An 18,407-nucleotide genomic window follows, 5' to 3' on the forward strand; every position below is an offset into this window, starting at 1 on the left:
TGTAGTTCTGGCTTTGTTTTCCTAATTGTTTATATTGTTCTAAAATGTCTGTCTTTATTTGCAGAAAGTTGTTAGCACTGGGCATGTACAGCCAGGGTGATCACTTCTAGTACCTTCGAGATTGAAAAAAATTCACCTGGATGAATGGGAGAATAAGTCCTTGATGTGTTGGTCAAAGGGTTTTCTTTTTTAAAAAGTCTCAACCTCTGTTCAAGCTTCGTGCTCAAGGGAAAGACAGGCATGCATTCAGAAGTCAGAATTTATTTTTAAGATTTACTTTTTATTAAGATAAAACTTTCAAGGTGCAAAATTTTCTGCCGAGACTATGGTTTAGTTACATAAAATTAAATATCTAAAAAAAATGAGGAATTTATTTGTATTTTTTAATATTATAGAATGATTATTTATAACCAATATTTCTAAGATATATTGCATGTAAAAGTGGTATTAAATAATATGCAAGTTTTATATAAAATGATTTTCAATAACTAAATTCTGATGTAAAAAGACAAAAAGGTGTTAACAAAAATAAATCATAAATAAAAATTATTTCATTAATGCTAACTTGGTATTATTTTGAGTATTTTCCTCTATTTTAGGAGAGTTGCAAGAGTCAACTGTTTCTTTAACAACTTCTGGTACTGGTGTGTCATACAAGACCTTCCTCTGAAAATCAACTAAGTATCTCTCACTTTCTTCCTCATCTGTAATGAAAATTTCAGTTACTAATGAATAAGACATGAATACAAAATATTTGTAACTTCAACATTACTTTTGGCAAACTGTTCAAAAGTGCAAATGTTGACAGGTAAGAAAGAAATTCTGTAAAATTAATTAATTTTAATACTTGTTGTGAGATCACTTGACATTGCCAGTGAAGACACTTGACACTGCCATCAAATTGCCAGAATGTAAGTCTGATAATAATCACATGTAGTGACTATGTAAAAGGTCTCATGCAGATACTTAAGTTTTAAATAAGCTTGTTTCTTTTTCTTTTTAAAATTTTTAGGAATAATTATTATCTTTAATAAATACTTTAATTGATTAAAATGAAACCATGTAATAGCAATAACAGTACAATCAAAACAATAAGCAGTTATTACTACAAACATTATGCTTTTGCAGAAAGTGCATGACTTAATAGCACAGTTAAATATATCAATTCAAACTCTGAAATCATCACAGTGCATTTTGATGAAAATTTAAGCTTTTAGTACAACTAAATTCACTTCTTAGTTAACAATCATAAGTGACTTTATGAGATCATATAAGTGCTTGGTGTTGTTCCCAGGTGCCCCTAAATCTAAACTGATTAATTCTGGCTCCTTCTGATTACCTGCTACCCCCTGAAAAATAATTATGAAGCAATCAAGTATGAAACCTAAAAAAGTACAGTCAAAAGTCGTTAATTCGGACACCCATAATCCAGAATGATCTATAATCCGGACCTCAAAGCTAAAATCTTTCTGCGCATGCGCCGCGTTGACGCATGCTCATAGGCGTTTTATGCTTCCGCGCAAGACATTAACGACTGCGCATATGCGTCTGCGCAAGTGCAGAATACGTTTTCGCGTGCGCGTTTAATGTATAATGGACGGCAAAAGCTAAAATTATCTAATTATCTATTTCAGTTAATGTTGATGATTAATTAATGTTGATTCAGTTAATGTTCAGTTAATCTTGCGTTGTTCCTTAATCTTCGAATTGGATCCGGCTTATTATTTTTTGCAGACTGTAAGAGCAATTTTATAAAAGTAAGCCTGAACTTTCGATTATGTCAAATAGAATTTCTGATGCTGGAGCTCCCAAAGGATCTAGGAAACGAAAGTATGATTCGATGTCCATCAAACAAAAAACGAATTGCTACAAAAAATGGATAAAGGTATATCCTTTGTTTATCTAAGCGTTCCGAAATCTGTTTATCAACTTCACGCTGCTCTGCGTGTGGGGGGGGGGACATCGCGGCGCGCAATGAACTGGAAGTTGATCTGTCACCACTATCGTTATCTTCAGGGCATATGTTTTTATTTTATTCAGCTTATAATTCCTTACTAAATGTAGTATTTAATCTCGATGTACTCCGTCATTGATATGATTTAAATCAAATTCCTCGTCATTATAAATATCACGAATACAAATCAAATAGTTTTCTGGTTGCAATTTTCTAATTTCGGCTATGCGTAAGGTACACATGCGCGCGTTAAAAGAAATGTTTAATAAAGTAAGCAAATAAATATTAAGCTTCTTTTTTTGTAAATTTTGATACCCTTTAGATCATAATTGCTCATTATTTTATAAATTACGGTTTCATATTTTTAATTTTATAATTTCTGCATGCCATCTTGCCAGATTTAAACTGATGATCTATAATCCGGAAAAATCGATAATCCGGAATCGCCGAAGTCCCGACGAGTCCGGATTAAAGACTTTTGACTGTATTTATGAAGCACATGCACACAGCAGATGAGTGTGGATTTCCACCTTAAAAAATCTGTCATTTTTTTGGCTAAAGTTTGTTTTTGTACCAAGTAAGAAAGTGTAATAGGACTGTCAAGTTTACTGGCTGATAAAAAGGAAAACATTGCATTTCATTAGAAATACAGCATTTTGTTCGCATTTTGTCCAATAATACAAAATGCAAAAAATTCAAATTTGTACCTCTTAAATGAAGTTGTACCTCTTAAATGATTGTCTTAAATGAAGTTGTACCTCTTAAATGATTAAATTTTATGAATTGAAATTTTTGACTGAGTTTGTGCAATTCTGATTTTTTTTAAAAGCAAAAACAGATTCGTGCTTGCAAGAGAATGAAAACTGCATTTACAATACCAAATTTGTAAAATTCTCAAATTTTATTTTAGAGAAAATAGATGACCATACATGAGGAGAAAAAAAAAATAGAAAGATTGCTTTATAAAAGTATATATTTTATTATTGATGTTTGATTATTTTCTAATTATATTCATTGAGTAATCTTGTATGGAATTTTTAATGCTCCAACAATTTTAAAATGGCTTTTGTTGTTCATGTATTAGCTTAATGAAATATGTAAACAGCGAGTTTGTAATACGACTATCTATCAAATTCATCTCATCTTGTTACCTTTAACGATTTTGAGGCAAAATATTCTATTCCTGCAGAATTTTCACCAATTTCTTCAACTGCCAGCAAATTCCACAAAAAGTATTTTAAAATTGAATTAAAGGAAAAAAAAAAAAAAAATATTATGACTTATTCATGAAAACTACTGAAACTTGGAATATAACAAAATGAAAGCATATGGATATGTTGATGTAGCTTGATAGATTCTTATGAGCAAGGTTGCCAGATTATGAGACATTCTGAAAATTTCACGCCTTCTACTAAGGTGATTGTGATAATACCTTAGTACCATAGAATAATGATATTTTTACAACTAAAACTTTTGATTGTCAAAAATGCAGTAGATTAATAATGTACAAGAAACATACACTTGTGTATAAAATTGAGAGAATTTAAATATTACGTTTTATTTTTGAAAAGCTAAAACAGATTTTGATGAAATTTGGTATGAATATACATATATAACGGAGAAAGAGATGTACCATTCAAAAGTTATTTTATGTGCACATGATTATTAGTAGAGCTCATACTACACAGGTGTCTAAAATTGACACTACGATATCGAACTGAAAATGAGTCTAATATGAGGTAGGGTCACTTTTCACATGATTCCTTTCCCTGATGACATTTATAACAGGGAAAGAGATGTACTATTCAAAAGTCATTTTATAAGTGCATGATTATTAGTAAAGCTCCTAGGGCAGGGATGCCCAAAATCCACCGAGAATGAATCAAATATGGGGTATGGTCACCTCTCACAGCTTTCATATGATCCTTTTAGCTGATGAGGAAGGGATGGTATTATGCTCCAGGTTTTCTCCAGATCCAGGTACACTGTAAAAGACTCATCTGTAAAAAGCACGATGCTCCACTGAAGTCTGAGTCCAAGGCTCATGTTGTCGGCACTATGCTAAATTCTTTTGTGTGTTGAAGTGAGAGGACGTAAACAGCAGGTCTTCTGGCATACAGTCTTATCTCATAAAGCCTTCAGGCAACTGTAGACCATGAAACTTGGGTTACAGTGACAGCATATAGCTTACATAAGAGCTGTGAAGGTGTAGCAGTCCTGTGTTGCTGCACTGAAAGTGTCCTGAAAGATCCTCATTCATCATTATGGATCTTGGTCGACCTAGTTTAGAGCTTCTCAATATAGATCCAGTGTCCTAAAACTGTTTCAATGAACTTCAGAAAGCATTGGTCATTACACTGAGTTCTGTAGCCACCTGTGCTTGTAAATGGCCTGCCTCCAATCTACCGATAATTCTCCATCTCATTCCATCATCCATACATTCATGGCTACTCATTTGGCCTGATACCTTACTAAAGTTGCCCAATTCTTCTGAGAAACACAGCAAGTGTCATGAAGGAGCACAAACACACAAATTGCCGAAAAACCATTCATGTGCTTATATTCTCTACACAATCACAGCTCATAGTAGAGAAGTTACATATTTGACCCTGAATATTTGCATAATTAGTACCCTTGGTTCAATACTTTTCAGAAAAATACACATAATTTGCAAATTCTCTTAATTTTGCACATGAGTGTACTTTAAGGTAACATGAAGATGAAATTAAACTACTTTCAAATGAGCTTTGGAACTTTGCTTGTACTTTTACTACAATTTTCATACATTATATCTGATAAAATATGCATTTTATATTACATTTTATTCATTCTAAACACAGTGCTCTTAAATTACTTTCAGATATATTTAAGAGATTCTCATTCTTGTTTCTGACACAATGCTTTCAGACAAGGATAGAGTACAAGTTAGGTTTTAAAAAAATTTAATTTCAAAAGAATGAAAATTATAAATTTAATTTTTTACACTTTAAAATCTCCATACACTTAAGTTTACAGAGTTTGGCCATCTTAGGTAAAATAAAATTAGACCAGAACTCTAGTGAATTATCACTAAATCTTATAAGTACTACAGAGACAGGGAAAGAGTGTAAAAGATCCTTTTATTAACTCAACTAAAGTTTAACAATAAGCACTAACTTGTGCTTACAGAAGCCAATAATTCTGGCTTAAATTAAAGATAATGGATGAACTAAAATTAATAAAATTAAATATAATATACTTTACAGAATGTAAATTTATAACTCACGATATTTTCATATCATATAATTCATATAATTTTTTACAGTATAACTAACACAGAAGCTGGGGCTGACTGAAGTTAGCATGAACAAGGTCTGATGGCAAGATTAACTTAATGCCACAGAATACTACTTATGAAAGAATGAAATTTAGCAATGTAGCCTTCAAGCTGGCAGAACACTTTCTAGTTTTACCCTCTAAAACCTTCCTTTAAATACTCTCTACCTAATTTAAATATTGCATGAGTTATAAATTTACATTCTGGCAGGGAAATGCACATTAGGGAGAAAAGATACAGAATTAACATAAAATAACTGGCCAAGGACTTATATGATAATTTACTAGGTAAAATTTGTAGTTACAATCGTACTTAATTCAAAATGTTCTACTTACTATTAATTAATGATAATAATAATAAAAACCACAACAGCAATAACAAGAGCAAAATAAAATAAAATAAAATTAAGAAACTCTCACCTATAAGAATTTTATTTGAAGTAATTTTTTCATACAATTTAGCTTTAGCTTCCAATGCTAATCTAAAAGGAAATAAAAGGAGGACTATCATAATTAGTGGCCAAATTTTCTACATTCAAAATACATCAGTATATTCTTTTAAATTTCTTAAATCCATACAAAGAGGAATTCCAATATAAACAGTGCAGAGAAAAATCTGACAGTTTTCAAAATGAAATAATTCACCAAATACAAAGAATAAATTTTTATTCGTGTTGTAGTTCTATAGTTGGAAAGAATAGTAAAAATAAAAACTATACAAACACACTGCTGGAATTTATCAGCAAAACTTTACATAATATTTTTCATACCATTTCTTTCAGTACGGGCTGTGAACTTTTAAGTAATTTTGTAGGATGTATGCACAAGCTAAAAGATCAATTGACTGGGATGGCTACATGCTATTTTCAAGCTGTAAAATTAAACATTCCAGGAATATCATCTTTAGCACTTCAATCAAAACTTTTAGCTGTGTTAACAATTACCCTATTTTATTGAAATCATGCATTAATTTGGCCTATGCACCTTCTGCGAAGTTCTGTAGTATTGCAGTGTATTATTTTATATTCACTGTTGCTGCTTTTTTTCTAACTTTAGCAAATAATTCAATTATTAATTGAATGTTTAAAATCAACATTCAATAATGATAAACATTAAAAATTCAATTATTATTGTTTAAAAATTACCTTATGAACTGAATGAATATTATTAAGATTATCAATCTGTAATGCCAATTATAGCTCAATTACAACAACCATTATAGCTGTAAAGCTATTATTATTAAATTAGAATATCTGATTACTTTAATACATTTTAATGTAAATGACAAATGCTTTAATATTTAATACATTTACATGACAAATGCTTTAATATTTAATACATGATTACTTTAATACATTTTAATGTAATGCAACATCCAAATATTAAAAAATTTATTAAGTATGAGAAGTGACTTTAACAACAATAATTTTGATATCAGGTCAGCACATAAGTAATGTCGTTTTCTGAAGTAGGCTTCTGAAGAAATAATAATAATAATAAAAAAAGCTACTACTTTAATCAACTATTTATCTGAATCAACAATGTTCTTACAGGAATTTTATGTTATCCTAAAGAAATCAGCTGGCCTATTGGAGCAAAAGTCTTGAATGTCCGTCAAGTGCCTCATGGAAATGATAATTTTTCTTTCGATAAAATTTTGCAAGCTGCATAATAAATGATAAAAAATTTAAGAAACAGAATATTTTTTGCTATTAATAAAAAGCAGTGCCAATGGTAAAGGTGCATGAATTAAGAGACCAAGTGAACTCTAAAATATTTCTCACCACTATCTTTAACTTGTTAATCCCATTAATCTAGATGGGTTCATAAATTTATTTAGTTTTTGCCATATTGTGTGTGTAATAACTGAGGCATATGCGTGGAATAGGATATGTGATTCAATGGGCTAAGCAATTCTTACACAAAAGACAGGAATTTAATTTTTATGCTTCTGGGACCCAAAGTATCAGTGATTTTTTGTTTTACACTGATTACAATGGCATCCGGTAAACGTATATTTACAGGTACCCATTGGAGAAACTTGGCAACACATGAATACTAAGTTTGCAATTCTTGACTTGCTATTTTAGCTTGTGTAGTGCCGATTTTTGCGCCAAAAATCACCGCTACACAAAGCCAAAATAACATGACAAAGAATTGCCCAAACTTGGTATCCATGTACACATTGGCCTATTTTCACTTCAAAAAACATCAGCGAATTGCACAAACTAGACTTTGCACACTCTCTTGACTTTGTCCATGTACACATTGAACTATATTCACTTAAAAAGTCAAAGGAGCAGCCAATAAAAAAATACATAATCTCAATAAACTACATTTTAAATCAAACAATGAAATAACATAAAAAAGGAAATTAATCTTTGCACTACACGAAGGAACTATCGACTTACCTTATTTACGAATTAACACATCTTCAGTCAAATAAAATTCCTTAACTTCCTAAAATTATCTGAACTAGAATCTGTATACTGGCGTTGCCACATAAATTCACAAAATAAGAGTAAAAAATATGCTCCGTAACGACGTTCGACCATAGGCATTTCTGATGTTCAACCATACGCATTTCCTTCCAACAAACAGGACACCTAATAATTGCTACTAAGTAAACCTTCATTTACACACCAATCAAGTAATGCTCTTTTCCCCTTTCTTTCAAAATCATACAGAAAGTTCAAATTAATGTTACCACATTTGAAAATTTTATGGTCTAAACCACAAAACAAGCAATATACTTCCTAACGAACGTACACCACAAGCCCTTACAAATTTACCGCAATCATGGAACCAATTATGTCATAACAGGGTTTCCATAACATTCAACTACTCAGGCTACCATAAATGAAACAGCTTCGTGATAATAGGAGGGGTACCCGTCTCTCTACTCTAACCCAATCAAATACTTAGGTTACCATAAAGTAGCAGTAGTAGTAGCCACCTTTTCATCTTTTTTTTTTTTTTTTTTTTTGTTCAATTCATTTTAGAAAATTCAGAGCCCCTCAAAGCACTTTTGTCTTATTCATTTTCACATTAATTGCAGTAATAACTATTTCTTTTCAAGATGAGCTTGTCTCATAAAAGTAATTCTTGCTTGTTATATCACTGGTAGTCTGGTTGATGGGGGAAAAAAAAGTGTTTCCTCTAATATTTGGGCCTCTTAATGCACATATATAATTTTATTCAAATGGTAATGTACTTTTTAATATTCCTTGTTTAAATTACTTCATATTTGGAAAAGAAATAAAGGAACTCGCTTCCAAAATTATAATTACCTTTTTTGAGTTGAGCTTTATTAAATTTATTTAACTGTAAAGATTTAGTTTTAACAATAGTACCATTTTAAATAATTAACAGAAGATCTCTAATAAGTATCAGATTGCAATTTTTTAGAATTTAGGACTTTCTTTTTTAAAATTTCTTCTTTTTTAGTAACTTAATGTAAACCACTTGCACTCGTGGAATGTCAAATTACCAAAGTTTCAGAATACTATAGAATGGAAAAAGGTAAACTGAAAATTAATATAATACTAGCAAGAAAAAATTTGAAAATTTCCATCATAGTATTTTTTTTTCATTGTTTTAATTATCAATTACATTTCAAAGAAAGTTTAAAATATGTTTTTCTTGAAAAAATTCTCACTTATTTTATACAATATAAAAAATATTTTTTTTAAAAAAAAAGGAAAAAGAAATCACAGAAAGATACAGAAAAAAAAGGGGGGATTTGCAATTCAAAAACTCACCGAGACTTTTCTAATGCAAGTTTCTCTTCAGTATCAACAGGCTCCACAGTCTCAATAATTTTTTTCTCTTTACTTGAATGCAAAACTTTCTGAACAAAGTAGACGAAAGAGATTTTATATAATGAACTAACTACAGAATATACACTGGTGATCAAAGTTAAGCTTATTAATATAAGAATGAATAGCTTGAAAAATATTTCAGTTTACTATAATGAACTTTTATATATAGATGATATATAGATATATTCATATTTGATACATGAATACTAGGAGACAGTCACAAAATATATAGATGTAAATGTTTTGTGATATATAAATGACAGTAAAATTGGCCAAAGTATGACACTTCACATTTCCAGAATGGTAACTTACGACCTTGAGAGCCTCAGACCTTACTCCGAAATTTCATCTTAGCATGACACTTGGCAGCTATGTCTCACTCTCAGCTACTTCACTGCAGGCTCTGCCATTAACCTCCTCATTGCTTCTTCACAACCATGTAAACATAAATATCTCATGATGCTGTTGCTTGTGATGCAACAACATGAAAGTGGCTTTTTAATAACTACTAGGTGCTTACATTTAATGCACCATTGAAACTACATGTGACATAAATTTTAAAATGTTTAAATAAACTTGGCGATTTTTTGGCGACCAACCCTGCTACGGCAACCTGCTAGTTTTCTTTTTGGATGCCATTTTGTTTTCACAAAGTAAAGGCACTTTTTTTTTTTTTTTAACTCAACATTTTTTTCAACAATCTACTAGCTGAATTACGTTTATGCTAGAACTTTTATGGAACAAAAGTGCTTAATCATGACGAAGATTAGGTGCAAAATTGGGAGAAAGTGCAGAATCGCCCACTGCTTGCCGTGCTTTTAAGAATTGCACATACACGGTATCCATGTGCACATCGACCTATTTTCACTTAAAAAAACATTCCAGAATTGCACAAAAATGGCATTGCGCACACTCTTGATTTTATCCATGTACACTGCTAAAGTCCTAGCTAGTAACCTTTATCGCCTTACCAAAATGTCGCTAAACTACCTGTTACGATATTCCAAAGATTAGCCTAGTATATAATTATATACTATATTTAGCTGCCAATTTTGAGATACACTGCCAGTCACCCCTACTAGTCAATTTTTTTATTACCTCTATACAATAAATTGAAAAATACAACCAGACTGTACTTTCTTTGTATACAAAACATACACTCAGTAGTTTTTCATGAAAGGAGAATGTTATCATTAAGCTTTGTTAAAAGTATGAGAAGTTAATGAGTCTTCTTGTATTTCATTCTGCCCAAGTTATGAATTGCTCATATTTTCTATTATACATTCTTAAATTATTTTTTCAGAATTAGTTTATATTCTCAAATAAGATTATTTTAAATAATACAACTTTTATTTTGAACTAAAAGTACATGAAAATTTATTTGTTATGCAACAAATGGATTTCCTCCTCACTAAAACAGGAGAAAGTACTCAGTAAGACACAGTGTTTGAAAAATTGATCATTTTAGATACATATGGTTTTAAAGGTTTTAACGAATGGCAAGGTTGGGGAAACTGTCTGAAGTAAGTGAACACAGAAAGATTTTCCAAAGTTTTCAATTAATGTTTAATATCACTAATTATATTTAATATTACTACAGTCAAAAGTCGTTAATTCGGACACCCATAATTTGGAATGATCTATAATCCGGACCTCAAAGCTAAAAACTTTCTGCGCATGCTCCGCGTTGACACATGCGCATAGGCGTTTACGCGTGCGAGTAAGACCTCTTACGACTCCGCATTTGCGTGTGTGCAAGCGCAGAATACGTTTTCACGTGCGCGTTTTATGTATAACGGACGGTGTAAGCTAAAATTATTTAATTATCTATTTCAGTTAATGTTGATGATTGCGTTGTTCCTTAATTTTCGAATTGGATTCGGCTTATTATTTTTTGCAGACTGTAAGAGCAATACTAAAAAAGTAAACTTGAACTTTCGATTATGTCAAATAGAATTTTTGATTCTGGAGCTCCCAAAGAATCATACAAAACGAAAGTATGTTTCGATGTTCATCAAACAAAAAGTGGAATTGCTGCAAAAAATGGATAACGACATGAAGAATGTGACAGAGAAGTTAGTGAAAACGAAAAAATTTCGATTGACAAGTTAGTCGGTATTCTCAGCACAGCAATTAACGGGATTTGAACAGCGGAACTTTGTAAGTGAACAAAAAATTATGTCTGTTTATAGAATTAAAGAGAAAGTATTATCACATAAAACAAAACAACTTACATTGAAAGAAATGTTTAATAAAGTAAACAAATAAATATTAAGCTTTTTTTTTTTGTAAATTTTGATACCCTTTAGATCATAATTGTTCTTTATTTCATAAATTACGGTTTCATATTTTTAATTTTAGAATTTCTGCATGCCATCTTACACGATTTAAACTGATGATCTATAATCCGGAATCACCGAAGTCCCGACGAGTCCGGATTAACGACTTTTGACTGTACTACTCCGTTTGAGTAATATGAGAATGTGGCAAAAAGAATCACACAGGGACACAAATGCTAAACCAAATCTGCTCTAGAACAACTGTAACATAATTACAATGGGTAAAACTCTGATAAACGCCCTAATTTCACCAAATGTGGCGATATTATTTTTGGCTCAATTGTATTTATGGGGATCATAGTGTATTTTTGGAATTTCTGTGGGAGTCGGGACTTTTAAAACGGAGTTTGACGTGTCTGAAATGCGGAGCTGATATGAGAACTCGGACGAAAAATGGTGTTTCTAATAGACTTGTGTGGGTTGCAGTAAAATTGTTGCTAATAAAGTATATGGGTGTCAGCGGAATTTTAAGGTTTGGATCTTGGTTTTCGTGTAGCAAGTTAATGTTGGAGGAAGTTTTGGCTGATCTTTAGAATATGGTAACTGGTAGTTTGGCGACATTTTGGAGGCGATAAAGGTTACTTACTACCTGGGACTTTGGTAATAATATGAGCAGTACTCAGTTCCGATTACGCATTATTTTGTGTGAGGGAAATGAGAGATCATGGGATATGTCATGTGATATTAATGGACGAATTACGGTTCTTTAATTGGAAAAGGGGGGAAATAGGGAAAAAATCTGGAAATTTTGCATTTGGCTTTATTCTGTGTTGTGTGAAACAGTGTTCGTTAATTTTTGGATCCCATGGCCCTAACTAAAGTGAATTTGAAATGGGTATTTAGTGGGATTGAAAGGGGTAGTAATAAGTGTTTCTTTAAGGTTGTGCGAGACAGAAGTAAAGATGTTTTATTAAGTTATTTATTTTACCTGGTACCTTGCTGTGAACTATAAGTATGATTTTAAAGATCCTGAAACAGAAATAAGAAAAGTTTATCGGACACGTAATCAAGATTCTGAAGAAGATTAGGTAAGTTAGTATTTTTAATTATTTGAGGATATTATTTTTATGTATTGTTCTAAATGTAAGGTGGAAGTAAAGTAATTTGGTATTATTGGAAAAATTGTTATCAGCAATGATTTAGTTTAAAGTAATTAGGATTGTAAGCTAATTTTTATTAATTTAATGTATGTGCTTATTTATATTTTAAGTAGTGTTTTTGAATTTAATTATATTTTAATTAAATGATAGTTATTTTGTGAATTTTATGTTTGTAGGAATTTGGTATACGTTTTAGTTGAAGTAAACGTGCATGGAAATAATTTAAATATTTGACACTAATTATTTGTAATGTTTGCGGTATGAATTCGTTGGTGACGTTTATAATATAATAGATAATTTAGAGGTAAAAGTTTTTGGATGTTTTATTTATTTTATACGTGGAAATGTTCATATTTGGAAAGGGTATATACTTTTTCGTTATTAGATAATTTCATATATGTTCTTTTTAACGGGTTTAAAGATTCAGAAAATTGTCATGCATTTTCGTGAAATTTTTCTAATTTATGAGAAAAAAGGAGTATACATGGATATGGTGAAGAGTGTGTGCAATGCCATTTTTGTGCAATTCTGGGATTTTTTTTTAAGTAAAAATAAGTCGATGTGTACATGGTTTAGTGATATTTTAATTAAATGATAGTTATTTTGTGAATTTTATATTTGTAGGAATTTGGTATACGTTTTAGTTGAAGTAAACGTGCATGGAAATAATTTAAATATTTGACACTAAGTATTTGTAATGCTTGCGGTATGAATTCGTTGGTGACGTTTATAATATAATAGATGATTTAGAGGTAAAAGTTTTTGGATATTTTATTTATATTATATGTGGAAATGTTCATATTTGGAAAGGGTATATACTTTTTCGCGATCAGGTAATTTCATATATGTTCTTTTTACCGGGTTTAAAGATTCAGAAAATTGTCATGTATTTTCGTGAAATTTTTCTAATTTATGAGAAAAAAGCAGTGTACATGGATATAGTGAAGAGTGTGCGCAATGCCATTTTTGTGTAATTCTGGGATTTTTTTTAAGTAAAAATAAGTCGACGTGTACATGGTTTATGTGTATGTGTTATTTTGAAAAACGCGCAAGGAGTATGGTATTGTGCACTTTTTCCCAATTTTATAGTGAATATTTGTCATGATTAAGCAGTTTTGTTAGATAAAATTTCTAGCATAAGTGTAATTCGGTTAGTAGATTGTTGGAAGAAGTGTTCAGTAGATAAAAAGAAAAGAAACATGTCTTTACTTCGTGAAGACAAAATGGCGGCGGGGAAAAAAAAATAGAGGGTTGCTGTAGGAGAGTTGGTCGCCAAATTTTCGCTAAAAAATCGCCAAGTTACCATAATGTAAAGATCAATCGAAGTTTTTATTGTTACTTTCGAAATTTTGAATCGTAGGAAGGCATATGATATAGCAAAATCGTGGAAGTTTTCTTCACAGACATTGTGTGGCTAGCAAAATTTTATTAACGAATGTATTTTGGACTTTGTATGCTCTGTATCTGAGAAGATAGGGGGGAAAGATATTTCTGCTTTTAAAACAGCTTTCATTATGGTAAGTGCATTTTATTGTTTTTATTTTGTAGAATGTTATATTCATTGTTTTTTGTATGAATTTCAGTTTTTATTGTTGTTTTCTGAATTGTCTGAAATTTATTTTAGTTTATTTTCTTGATTTGTTTTTAGTGTAGATTGTGCAATTTGTAGATGTTTTTTAAAGTTGAAACAGAACGCTGTGTACATGGTATTCTTTGAAATTTATTGTTGTTATGTTAATTTATTAAAGCGAGGTGTGCGTAGTTCGTAGATTCATTTGTTGCCTACAGTGTACCATTCATAGATGTTTTTTTAAGTTAAAACATGTCGCTGTGTACATGGATTCTTGTCAAATATTTTTGGTTAGAAACTTTATGTTTTTGCTATCTAAATTTTTTGTTTTTGTTTCGGATTTTTAGCTTAAATCGTGTGTTCAAAACGTAGTTTTTGCATGTGCGAAAACCGTGTTTTTGGAAACATTTTAGGCTTCAAGTTCGAAATGTAGACAAAAAATTTAGATAGTAATATGGCAGCGTAAAGTTTCGCGCCAAAAATATTTGGCGACTTGAGTGTTCATATCAGAGTAGTTCCTTACAATGTTCTACAAGACATATATTTCTAATTTTTCCAGTGACTTTTTGAAGTCTTTTTCAAATGCCATAATTAAATTATACATTTCTACCAAATTAAATTTCACCATAAAGTTAACGATTTCTTTCATAAAATGAACAACAATAATTCAATTAATCTTGATTTTTAAAGATTCAGTTACTTTCACAAGAGATATTCATAATATTAAAATATAAATATTTTAATAAAAACACGCGTACTGGAGAGAGCTTTACCTTTTCATTCTTTAGCGGAGTACGCTTTACAGGCTCTGTACTTTGGGCCAGCTTAGCTTTCTTAAACAATTCATACCTTTTATGCAATTCTGCCTTCAAATCGATGATCTAAACCAGAAATGAAGAATTTAGACAAACGTGAAAATGGTCAAAAAAGATTATTACTATGCAAAACTACATTCAGAAATACTCACAGACGAAGGATTAAGGTTTGAATTTCCAAGATCCATATCCCAATAACAACGAATGAAGAATTCAACAAAATAAATAGATACTCGGAAAATTTTAACTTATGTTTTCCACGCATTTAAAGGCCAAATCTTTCTGCCCGAAAACTGGCGGATAAAAAATTATGAGCGGTACAGTGTTGCCAGGTGGTGTGGGCTACTACTAAGAATATATAATGTTTCAAAGAAAGCAGTACTTCTTTTTACTCTGCAACGGGTGAAGACTAGTGAATGGAGAACTTCTAAGAGAGTTAATGATATTACCAGGAGGAGTGAGATCTAAATAGAAGGAACTGCTGGAAAGTTTTTGAATTCCGTCCACTTTGAGACCACGGTGGATATATGAATTTGGAGTGAACCAAGTTTTGATAATCTCTCTAAGTGTTTTGAAGAGCTTAGATATGTTGGAGGTGAGTTTTTGCAGCGTGGCCCCAGACAGGAATAGCATAGATTCATGCTGTTGGTCTGTTTATATAATAGGAGTTTATTTGAAGTGCCCATATGACTTCTTCTGCCAAGAAGTGGGTGCATGGTTGCAAGTGTGATATTAATTTTTTGCGCAGTTTCTGAGTTGTTTTTGAAAAGTCATTTTTTTAAAATCTAGAATGACTCCTAGATATTTAACTTCGTCAATCCAGTCAATTTCTTCGTAAAATAGATGAAGTGTTGGTGGTGTGAATTTTTTTGTCCTTTACGAAGAATTATTGTTTTTTATTTTGCAGAATTAAGTGCAGTCCTCCAAAGAGTGAGTCGATTTTCAAGAAGGTTGAGGTAATGTTGAAGAAAAAGCCGGACCGTTGTAACTGTAGAAGCTTAGGTCATAATTGCTATAGCACCTGCGAAAAGAGATATGGTGAATTTGTAGGTCTTTGAAGTACCATGATTGTAAATATCATATAAATATGGGGAAAGTTCTGACTTCTGGGGCACACCAGTAAAGATGTTCTCGCGGTAGAAAGAGTATTGCCAATTTCACTACAAAAGTTTTTGGAGTTAAGAAGCAATAAGTCTAATGCAATGATCTGGGAAGTTCAACGTATTTTTTTCCCCAATGGCAGATTGTGAATAGTTACAGTGTAACACAGTCCAATAATCTATACAAGGCCAGATGTGACGATCTCTTTATTATGGAGGCACCTAATAGGTGGGCCACCATCGCCTCCTATGAAGAGATGGACAGTTACAACCATGCCTTCTCCGGGATTCGAACGCAGACCTTTCGGTATCGCAGTCAGGCTTCCCTAACCTCTATACTGTCTGGGCGGCAGTTCAGCTTAATAAGTTTGTAGATAAGTTCCCGGTGCCATATACTATCCAAAGCTTTCGCAATGTCAAGGAATATGACTCCGGTAAATGGATGAATGTACGTACAATTGAAACTGTCAGTAATATAGCTGATGACACGGTACAGCTGGTGATTAGTACTGTGGCGAAGTCAGACAGACAAGAGGTAGCATAAATAAATTTATTAGGATTCTGCTCTAGGCTATATGCAAAAAATAAAACTTATAAAACATTGTTCTCATCCAAGGATCCTCAATCCAGGATATTTTATGCAAAACAAAATCTATAAAGCAGTCAAAATAAGAGATAAAATGTCATCCTGGCAACTTACTACAAAAAACTCAGCCAACTGCTTATGCTTCTAAAGCTCTAACGAAAAGTCAGAGAAAAATTATGCTCAGATAGAAAAAGAACTTCCAGCTATTACTTTTGGATATTCTAAATTCCATCAATATATATGAAATGTAATTTCTCATACATTATTTATTTTGTGCAGCCGGGGCAACAGGAATGAGACAAATTTTGGAATATAAAGTGGTAGGTTTATTTTAGCATCCATCTCACAAGCGTTTCTTTCGTAATTGGAGCTGAAGCCCTATTTATACCTATGTGTGCGTCACGAGGCTCCTCCAATCAGCGATATTAATTGAAATCATGAGGTGACGCTATCTTCTCATCAGGAGTGTTCTAAAGGACTTTATGTAATATGACAGATTTATGAGTTTGGCGATTTGGCGGGCGCCAACAGGTTAATATATTTTATACTAAAGAAAGGATTTCGCCAAAATTTAGGAACAGGGATGCAATTTAGGTAGAGAATCGCCAACACATTATTAAGCAATATTATTAGAATTTAATTTAATGAATTGATTTAAAAATATCATTACAGATTATCCCCCCCATCTGAAAAGGCTTGCAGTCGCGGCCGTCGACCGAAGACAGTTCAGATAGTGAGAGCAGAAAATTTAGTTATTAGGAAATTAAGTGAGTAGGAAAACTGATTGGATTTACCTCAAGGCACACAAAATGTTTACATAAAATATGACATAAAATATTTGAATATAATTAATACAGTATATAAAATATAATAAATGATTAATGAAATTATAATATAGTAACTAAGTGCAGAACAAATAAAGCACTAATAACATATTACTGGTTAGCTACGCGGCAATAGAAAATAGTAATGTAACTAAATTTGTAAGTTTATATCTTAGGGCATGTCATTCACAGTTTGTGTATGTGTCCGTACAATCATTAGAGTTGTCATTCAGGCTCATCTTCAGTCTTTTACTGGTCTTTGGAGATCTCTGGATCATTTAATTAGCGCTAGAATTATGGATCAGCATTGGCACTGAAAACATTTGAGTTTTTATGTCACGATACTAGAGCTCGTATACTCTTGTTGAAAATACACATTTTGCTAGGTTTTTAACATATTTTGTCACTCTATTTTTCTCTTATTAATGATAACAAAACAAAATTTAACTTCCAACATCTATACCAGTTTTTTGTACACGATGCTGCAGAAACATAAAATGAAATTCAGAAATTTCAACAACTGAAATTTAACTTTTTCAACTGTTGCTACAATTTATAACACAAACATAGGAAAATATGAGCTCAAGGAAATGTGAGGGTATAGTACTCTACTTGTAGTATAGCCTCAATTGAGTGTTTCCCACACAGAAAGTGCATTGAACCTGAAACTCAAGTTTGAAGGAGCCCAGTAAAAGAAAAGGGCAGACAAACTTTGCTGGCACTGAGAGATAAATCAACTATTAAGGGGGACAACAGGGTGAAAACTAAAAGAAGGGTTATGGATAGTTTATTGATTTATAAATTTTGATTTATTCATGATGTAATTTAAAGTTCTCGGGTGGATAATAGAACCTTAATTTTGACGCATGTACAATCTCAGTTGGTTTCTTCGTGTGAAAATTTTCCCTGTCGATTTCATAATTAACTTCAGATAATTTATTCATAATCTGATAAGGGCCTGAATAGGGTGAAGTCAATTTTCT

At 31.6% G+C, this 18,407-nt stretch overlaps 1 protein-coding gene across 1 annotated transcript in view; it reads right to left on the reverse strand.

Annotated features, from left to right (window-relative positions):
- Window positions 1-15,203, reverse strand: part of LOC118192395 (coiled-coil domain-containing protein 174) — a 38,586-nt gene extending 23,383 nt beyond the window's left edge. The window contains exons 1-5 of the mRNA XM_035363349.1: window positions 15,067-15,203; window positions 14,873-14,980; window positions 9,031-9,119; window positions 5,690-5,751; window positions 566-704 (exon numbers count right to left, since the gene is read on the reverse strand). Of these exons, the coding sequence (XP_035219240.1) occupies window positions 566-704; window positions 5,690-5,751; window positions 9,031-9,119; window positions 14,873-14,980; window positions 15,067-15,102 (434 nt within the window). The 5' untranslated portion in view covers window positions 15,103-15,203. The remainder of the gene's footprint in view (window positions 1-565; window positions 705-5,689; window positions 5,752-9,030; window positions 9,120-14,872; window positions 14,981-15,066) is intronic.
- Window positions 15,204-18,407: the final 3,204 nt, after the last annotated feature.

The sequence above is a fragment of the Stegodyphus dumicola genome, chromosome 1 (genome assembly GCF_044657685.1).
Source record: "Stegodyphus dumicola isolate Sdum_Otavi_A_Nest chromosome 1, ASM4465768v1".
In the NCBI taxonomy this organism is placed as follows: Eukaryota; Metazoa; Arthropoda; class Arachnida; order Araneae; family Eresidae; genus Stegodyphus; species Stegodyphus dumicola.